Source organism: Cebus imitator, unplaced genomic scaffold (genome assembly GCF_001604975.1).
Source record: "Cebus imitator isolate Cc_AM_T3 unplaced genomic scaffold, Cebus_imitator-1.0 Scaffold281, whole genome shotgun sequence".
In the NCBI taxonomy this organism is placed as follows: Eukaryota; Metazoa; Chordata; class Mammalia; order Primates; family Cebidae; genus Cebus; species Cebus imitator.
In genome coordinates this window covers 3,115,116-3,123,277 of record NW_016107596.1, presented here as the reverse complement: position 1 = coordinate 3,123,277, position 8,162 = coordinate 3,115,116, and the positions used below count along the sequence as shown (strand labels likewise).

The 8,162-nt window shown below is 50.3% G+C and overlaps 2 protein-coding genes across 6 annotated transcripts in view; one reads left to right on the top strand and one right to left on the bottom strand.

The window, feature by feature from the left end:
* The window catches only part of OGG1 (8-oxoguanine DNA glycosylase), a 14,487-nt gene that overhangs the window by 5,568 nt on the left and 757 nt on the right, over nt 1-8,162 (top strand). For 2 of the 4 annotated variants that reach the window (XM_017501558.2, XM_017501554.2), the window contains 2 exons: nt 1,123-1,172; nt 1,437-1,786. In XM_017501558.2, the coding sequence (XP_017357047.1) occupies nt 1,123-1,172; nt 1,437-1,526 (140 nt within the window). In that variant the 3' untranslated portion in view covers nt 1,527-1,786. Of the gene's footprint in view, nt 1-828; nt 980-1,122; nt 1,173-1,436; nt 1,787-8,162 lie in introns of those variants that run through there. The other 2 variants (XM_017501553.1, XM_037728869.1) reach the window with 2 other exon arrangements.
* The window catches only part of CAMK1 (calcium/calmodulin dependent protein kinase I), a 15,007-nt gene continuing 8,567 nt past the window's right edge, over nt 1,723-8,162 (bottom strand). For both annotated transcript variants that reach the window (XM_017501550.2, XM_017501551.2), the window contains 9 exons: nt 7,882-7,956; nt 7,654-7,792; nt 6,206-6,332; nt 6,030-6,105; nt 5,149-5,261; nt 4,197-4,275; nt 4,014-4,101; nt 2,108-2,225; nt 1,723-2,000 (listed from right to left, as the gene is read on the bottom strand). In XM_017501550.2, the coding sequence (XP_017357039.2) occupies nt 1,918-2,000; nt 2,108-2,225; nt 4,014-4,101; nt 4,197-4,275; nt 5,149-5,261; nt 6,030-6,105; nt 6,206-6,332; nt 7,654-7,792; nt 7,882-7,956 (898 nt within the window). In that variant the 3' untranslated portion in view covers nt 1,723-1,917. The remainder of the gene's footprint in view (nt 2,001-2,107; nt 2,226-4,013; nt 4,102-4,196; nt 4,276-5,148; nt 5,262-6,029; nt 6,106-6,205; nt 6,333-7,653; nt 7,793-7,881; nt 7,957-8,162) is intronic.

The following is an 8,162-nucleotide window of genomic DNA, read 5'->3' as shown; positions in this document are numbered from 1 at the left end:
TTTTTGTATTTTTGGTAGAGTCAGGGGTTTCACCATGTTGGCCAGGATGGTCTCAAACTCCTGACCTCATGATCCACCTGCCTCGGCCTCCCAAAGTGCTGGGATTACAGGCATGAGCCACCACACCAACCTTTTTTTTTTCTCTTTACACTTCTCTGTAGTTTAAGAAATTAATTTTTGCTTAAAGAATTTTTTTGATGGGCTCTGGACTACGGCCTAACATTAAATCTTGGTTCTGCCTATTCTTAGCCATGTGACTTTGACCAGGTCACTTCATCTTTCAGACCCTCAGTTTTCTTGTCTGTAAAATGGGTGTGGTAATACCGTCTTCCCAGGTTATGATAAGAACCTGGCCCACATAGGTGTTCACCCCAGTACCAGCTTTTTTTTACAGCTATTTCAGTGTATTCATAGGCTGGGCATGGTGGCTCACGCCTGTAATCCCAGCATTTTGGGAGGGCGAGGTAGGTGGATCACTTGAAGTCAGGAGTTCGAGACCAGGTTGGCCAACATGGTGAAACCCTGTCTCTACTAAAAATACAAAAATTAGCAACATGTGGTGGGAGGCTGAGGCGGGAGAATTGCTTGAACCTGGGAGGCGGAGGTTGCAGTGAGCCAAGATTGTACCAGTGCACTCTATCCTGGGCAACAAAGCAAGACTCCATCTGTAAAAACAAAGTGTATTCATAGATAGTATTTATTGATTGAGAATATAGAACAACAGTAACCCCAGAGTGAACGAGAAAGCAGCTGGCTTTGGGGCTATAAGCAAGATGCTGGCCGGATGCTGTCCTTCTTCCTCAAGGACTCATTCTGTGTCTGTCAAAGGTGGCTGACTGCATCTGCCTGATGGCCCTAGACAAGCCCCAGGCTGTGCCTGTGGATGTCCACATGTGGCAGATTGCCCAACGTGACTACAGCTGGCACCCTACCACGTCCCAGTCAAAGGGCCCAAGCCCCCAGACCAACAAGGAACTGGGTGAGGAGAGAAAGTGGGCTGCAGGGGCTGGCAGTGGGCTGGGACGGTGGAAACTTCTCTCTTAGTCACCTCTCCCTCAGACCCTACCTCTGTTGATGGGTCACAGAAGGGGTCAGATAACAGCCTTATTACTTCTGATTTAGGAAACTTTTTCCGGAGCCTGTGGGGACCTTATGCTGGCTGGGCACAAGCAGTGAGTATACCTAGGTTTCCCCTTCTCCAGCCCAGACCCCATAGGACTTCTCCTCCAGCCCTAACCCAGTGGACTCTTCCACTACCACCACCGCAGGTGGCCCTAAAGGACTCTCCAGCCAGCCGTCCCAACCCCAGTGAACTCTCGTTGCCTTTGGCCCTGTTCCCCATGGACTCTTCCACCTCCCAACACTGTCACTAGTCCCACCAGCCCCGACCGACCGCAGTGTACCCTCCTCCCCACACAGACTCCACCCTCCTACAGGTGCTGTTCAGTGCTGACCTGCGTCAATCCCGCCGTGCTCAGGAGGCACCAGCAAAGCGCAGAAAAGGTTCCAAAGGGCCGGAAGACTAGATGGGGCGCCTTGGACAAAGAAATTCCCCAAGCACCTTCCTCTCCATTCCCCACTTCTGTCTCCCCATCCCTACCCAGTCTCATGTTGGGGAGGGGCCTCCCTGCAACTACCTCAAGGGCCAGGTACCCCTAAATCAAGCAGTCAGTTTGCACAACAAGGTGGGGTGGGGGCTGTTTGGGGAAACAGAGCCAAAGATGGTTTTATCTTCTTCCCTTTATTACAAGAAGGAACAATAAAATAGAAACATTTGTATGGAAAATGCAGTGAGGAATGCTGGGGAAGTGGGTGAGGAGGGGACAGGGCAGGGAAACTCCCAGTTTAGGGAGGGAAGGGGAGCAGGCTGCCCTCAAGCCCTCCCACATAGGGGATCCTGACCCAAGGTCCAGGGCCCTAGAGCTGGCGGGGCAGTGTGGGAGACAGTTCTGGGCCCGGCTCCACGCAGCAGTCTCGACAGCAGCAGCCAGCTGCTGGCCCTGCATGGGAAGAGAGAACAAAGCTGGCCGAAGGGGCAGGCCCTCCCTTCCAGCCCAGGTGCCTCTTCATCAACCACCCATGCCCTTCTGCAGAGCCTGCTCCTCACCCCCAGCTGCTGGTGTTAGCAGCTCCCCGTGGCTTGCGGTCTGCCCCTGCCCCTCCTGGCTGGTGCCCAGCTGCAGCTTCCTCATGTGCCGCACCACAGCTGTGGCATTGAAGGCTTGCTGTAGGCAGAGGGAAGAAGGGACTTTTGAGAGAGTCAAAAGTCATGGGGCAGGGGCGTAGTGGGATTCTTGCAATTGTTCTGTTATTTTCATTCAGATGTTATTTTATTGATTCCCCAAAAGCCCCTCAAAAACCTCTACAAGGCTTTGTTATATATTTATACACACATGCACATATGTTAAATATATGTATATATATAAAAATAGACACATAACTCTCATATTAGTATGTAATAGCAAACGCTATATAGCACTGTGTGTCAGCTACTGCTCTAAGCACTTTACATAGTAATTCACTTGATCTTCACAAGTCTTTGAGGTATGTGCTATTAATATCTCCATTTCCTTTTTCTTTCTTTCTTTTTTTTTTTTTTTTGAGACGTAGTCTCACTCTGTTTCCCAGGCTGGCGTGCAGTGGCATGATCTCGGCTCAGTGCAACCTCTACCTCCCAGGTTCAACCAGTTCTCCTGCCTCAGCCTCCTGAGTAGCTGAGATTACAGACACGCACCACCACACCCAGCTAATTAATATCACCATTTTTAAAGAAGCAAACTGAGGCACAGAAAGCTGAAGTAACTTGCCCAGGTGTGTGTGTGTGTCTCTAGTCAACATGTCCACCTAGCTATCCCACACACCATGTCTAAAACTAAAACCATGCCTCCAAGACATGTTTCTGTCCCTGTGATTACCATCTCAGTCATGGTACCACTGTCCACTCTGTTCCCAACCACAAGCTTGGGCCAGCCCTTGACATTTCTTTCCCCCAATGTCCATTCCATCATCACATCTTAGTTCCACCTCCTAAATGACCCCTGGGTCAACCGTTATTCTCCACCCATGCTGCTACTACTGTGATCCAAACCTTTAACCTCTCCTGCCCGTATCTCTCTCACAGCCTCCTAATGGGTCACCCAGTCTTTACTCCATGCCATTCTCTGCATCCTGAGAGCTCTTTCTTTTTTTTGAGAGAGAGTCTCACTTTGTCACCCAGGCTGAAGTGCAGTGGTACAATCTTGGCTCACTGCAACCACCACCTTCCAGGTTCAAGTAATTCTGCCTCAGACTCCCGAGCAGCTGGGATTACAGGCACGTACAACCATGTGCAGCTAATTTTTGTATTTTTAGTAGAGACAGGGTTTCATCATGTTGGCCAGGCTGGTCTCAAGCTCCTGACCTCAGGTGATCTGCCCACCTCGGCCTCCCAAAATGCTGGCATTATAGGCATGAGCCACCTTGCTCAGCCCTGAGAGCTGTTGCTATGCAGCAGATTCTTGCCTCAGGTTCTGCTGGGGCTCCTCAGTGCCCTCAGGATAAAGCTGGTGCTCCTCTTTGGCATCTGAGGCCCTAAGAGGCCTGGCCCCTATCTGCCTCTCCAACCTGGGCTCCAGTCTCTCAATCCCCTCAGGCCCTCCTGTCTGGCCAGGCTTAGCACTGGCACTTCCCTGAATGGCTGCAGACATTATTCCACTGTGCCTGGCTGATTCCAACTTCACTGACAGCTCTGTCGGGTCATCACCACATTTATGATCTTTCCCGGACCCCATAAGCTGAATCAGATGCCTCCTGAAGAATTATACCTTCTCCCTCAAGACTTGGAGGTGAGGGAACCTCTCTGGAAAAGGGAAGATATTGGGAGTGTTTGTTGAATGAATGAAGTTCTTCAGTAAGGATCCCTAGGCAGTTACTGTATGACTAGCTTGGTGCTAGGTGCTGTGCAAGCTGAGCATGGATAGGGATGGGGAGGAGTCCTGGGGAGGCTGGGACCAGAACTAGGGATACGGACTCACCTTCCACTTGCTCTTAGCAAAGTTCTTCTTGATCTGCTCACTCACCGACTGGTGGATATTCTTATCTAGAGCCGTATCGCCTGCAATCCTAGAATGAGATTGTGTGATGGGCTGCCTTTGAGGGCAGAGGCAGACCTGGGGGCCCCAGATCCCACCCAGCTCACAGCTTGTGTGAATTCTCACCATGGGTGCTGCAAGGCCTGCTCACAGGTGAATCTTTTCTCTGGGTCCTTCTCCATCAAGTGCCGGATGAAATCTTTGGCTAAACCACCAAGACAAAAGCAAAGACTGACGGCATGATAGTGCCTGTGGACCCCCCAAGATACCCACTCCCTCAGGTCTGGCCTGGCATCAAAACAAGACAAAGAGGCCAGATCAGTCCGTGCCCTATCCCACCCTACCTGTGCTCTTCTTCAAACCCTCCCACTCCACCCCAAGCCTTCCAGCTCTTTCCTTTCTTAAGAAAAATTTGTTCTTGGCCAAGCACAGTGGTGAGGCCAAGGCAGGTGGATCTCCTGAGATCAGGAGTTTGAGACCAGCCTGACCAATACGGTAAAACTCCATCTCTACTAAAAATACAAAAATTAGCCAGGCGTGGTGGCGTGCACCTGTAGTCCCAGCTACTCGGGAGACAGGCGGAGAACTGCTTGAACCCAGAAGGTGGAGGCTGCAGTGAGCCAAGATCGTGTCACTGCACTCCAACCTGGGCGACAGAGCGACACTTTGTCTCAAAAAAAAAAAAAAAAGAAAAATGAAAAACTTGTTCTTGAGTAATCTCAGTGTATTTATACCCATGCATAAACAATTGATAGTAGCTTCACAGGTTTGCTTCTTAATAGGGGGCACAAAAGGAGGGATGATAATGTTTATGGTGGTGTTTTAGGCATTAGAAGTCAGTAGGGGAAAAGTTTCAAATAGACTATGTTTGAAGATTGAACGAATGAATGCCTAAAATTTCTCACTCTAGGAGCCAAGCAGAGAGAAGCGCCCAGGGTAGGGTGTCTGGTTTCAAAGACAGCTCTTAGTGTGGTGCTGGAGAATCAGACAGAAGGCAGGCAGGAGGGAGACCGCCCCCAAAGCAGGTGAGGGAAGGACCAGAGGCAGGGCCCGGGGAAAAGGGAAAAGCCCCAAATACCAGAGTCAGAGATGTCGTCCCAGTAAGGAGAGTCAAACTCGTACTCGGCCTTCAAAATCTGTTCAAAGAGTTTGGCATCATTCTCGTCATAGAAGGGGGGGTAACCGCAGAGCCTGGGCAGGGAGAAACTCATCCTCGTTTCCACTTTCAGGTGCACCAGTTGGCTCCAGGGTGGAGCGCTGGGGCAGTCCCAGGGGTCAGGCAGGACCCACAGGAAGGAGTTCCCCATGGAAACTACACAGCCCTGCCTGCCTACTCACTCCCCTTCTAGCTACATTGTCCTTTCTGTTCCTTGAATGTGTTGCCATCTTGCCATCCTCAGGGCCTTTGCACTTGCCATTGCCTCTGCCTACGCCACTCTTTCCCCACACCTTGAATGTCTGGCGGCCTCACCACTGAAACATCACCTCCACAGCGAGCCCTTCCCTGACCTCCCTACTGAAATGGCATCACCCCCATCTCCCTATCCCTGCTTGGTTTCTCCCCACAGTATTTATTTATTTATTTATTTATTTATTTATTTATTTATTTATTTTCATAGCCGTGTGTCACTACACAGCATTTATTTTTATCTCCTGACATTATTTTGTAGATTTATTTACTTGTTGATTGGCTGTCTTCCCTACTAGAAAGAAAGCTCCCTGAGGGCAGGCACTTTGTCTCGTTTGTTCTCTGCTAAATCCCCAGTGCCTGGCACAGTGCCTAAAACATAGTATCTACTGAATGAAGTAATATTAGTAATTGATTGGTAGAAGGAAGAAGGAAAGGGAAAGAAGGGGAGGGAGGGAGGAAGGAAGGAATAGCAAAGGGAGGAAGAGAGGAAAGCAGGCGTGAGAGGACAACTCTGGAGCCACAGCCTACCATGGCCAAGCCCCACTTACAGGATGTAGGCAATGACACCTATGGACCAGCAATCCACAGCCTTGCTGTAGGGCTTCTGGGCCAGGACCTCAGGGGCTATGGAGGGAAAAGGACATGGTGGTGACAAATCTCTGCCATTCAGCTCCTGGTTCCCCCCCCCACCACCACCACAGCCCCAGCCCAGGGCCCTCCGCACCCACGTATCCCGGAGTTCCACAGGCGGTGGAGAGCACACTGCCTGGGTCCTCCATCTTGGAGAGGCCAAAGTCGGAGATCATGATTTTGGAGTCTTCATCCAGGCTGTAGTACAGCAGATTCTCTGGCTTGGAGGGCAGGAGGGAAGGGAAGGGGCAATCAGAGATGGTTAGAGGCCAGTAGAACCTTCTGCCTCTTCAAGCACCTTCTGAGAAATAATGGACCCCCCTAAAGCCACTGTGGCTTCATGGCTGCCATAGGAAAATCAAGGAAGTTCTCAAGAAGCCCAAAAATTTCAGGAAGGACAAGGGCCAAGAGAGTGTGAGAGAGAACTTTCTATAAACTTCAGGTGTGCACTGTAAAGCCCTAAAGAAATTTTTGAGTGCCTACTATATGCCAGACCCTGGATTAGTGCTTGATTTAATGTCATCCTCACCGTATCTCTGCCAAGCCAGTCTGAGTAATCCCATTTTACAGATGAAGAAACTGATGCCTTCAGAGGCAAAGTGACTTGTCCAAGAACCCATAGTTAGGGAGTAGCAGGGCCAGAATTTAAGCCCCAGTGCCCTTCTAGACTGGATAGAGATGGACTGCTAAATGTGAGCCCCATCGCTATTTCTGAGGAGTAGGATTTCAGGGATTTCTGGCCTTTTTCTTTTTCTTTTTGAAACAATCTTGCTCTGTCGCCCAGGCTGGAGTGCAGTGGTGCAATCTCAGCTCACTGCAACCTCTGCCTTCTGGGTTCAAGTGATTCTCCTGCCTCAGCCTCGTGATCCGCCTGCCTCGGCCTCCCAAAGTGCTGGAATTACAGGCATGAGCCACCGTGCCCAGCCTCTGGCTTTTTTCTTTATGCTTTGCTGTCCCATCGAAGTTTTCTACAAAAGGGGAATAGGATTTTTTTTGAGACGGAGTCTCACTCTGTCACCTAGGCTGGAGTGCAATGGTGCAATCTTTGCTCACTGCAACCTCTGCCTCCCAGGTTCAAGTGATTCTCCTGCCTCAGCCTCCCAAGTAGCTTGGATTACAGGCACCTGCCACCACACCTAGCCAGTTTTTGTATTTTTGGTAGAGTCAGGGGTTTCACCATGTTGGCCAGGCTGGTCTCGAACCCCTCACCTTAAGTGATCCACCCGTCTTGCCTCCTGAAGTGCTGGGATTACAGGTGTAAGACACCATGCCTGGTTTTGCTTTTTTTTTTTTTTTTTTTTTTAAATCAGAAAAAGACATAAAATTTTATTTGGATAAAATACTAGCACAATTCACTTTTGTGTTCATTTGAGTATCTGGACTAGAATGGGAGGAGGCAGTTTAAGGATTATAAGATCCACCTTGTAGATGGAAATCCAAGGCTCAGTGAGGGGGTGAAAGTTGTCCAAGGTCAGACAGTTTCGGGTTTGCAAAGGCCCCACCTCTGGGTACCCCAGCCCACCACACCTCATCGAGCCTCACCTTGAGATCCCGGTGTACAATGCCCAGGTCATGCAGGTACTTCACAGCATCCAGCACCTGGAAGATGAGGCGGCTGGCATCCCGTTCTGTGTAGAAGCCTTTTTCCACAATACGATCAAACAGCTCCCCACCCGACACCCTGCAACAGGGGATAGGGCAGTCTGGCCAAGAGGGTTGAGACAGCAGGGAGAGGTGTGTCAGCAGGGGGGCAGAGGTGGGGCCACTCACAGCTGCATGATGAGGTAAAGGTGGCCCCCACTCTCATAGATGTCATCCAAGGCTACAATATTGGGGTGCTTGATCCTGAAAGGAGAAACGAGGTGGTTTAGCCAGGCATAGTGGTGTACACCTGTAGTCCAAGCTACTTGGGAACTTGGGAGGCTGAGGCAGGAGGATCGCTTGGGCCCAGCAGTTCGAAGCTGCAATCTGTTATGATTGCACCTGTGAATAGCCACTGTACTCCATACTCCAGCCTGGACAACAGAGTGACACCCTTAAAAAAAATCGGT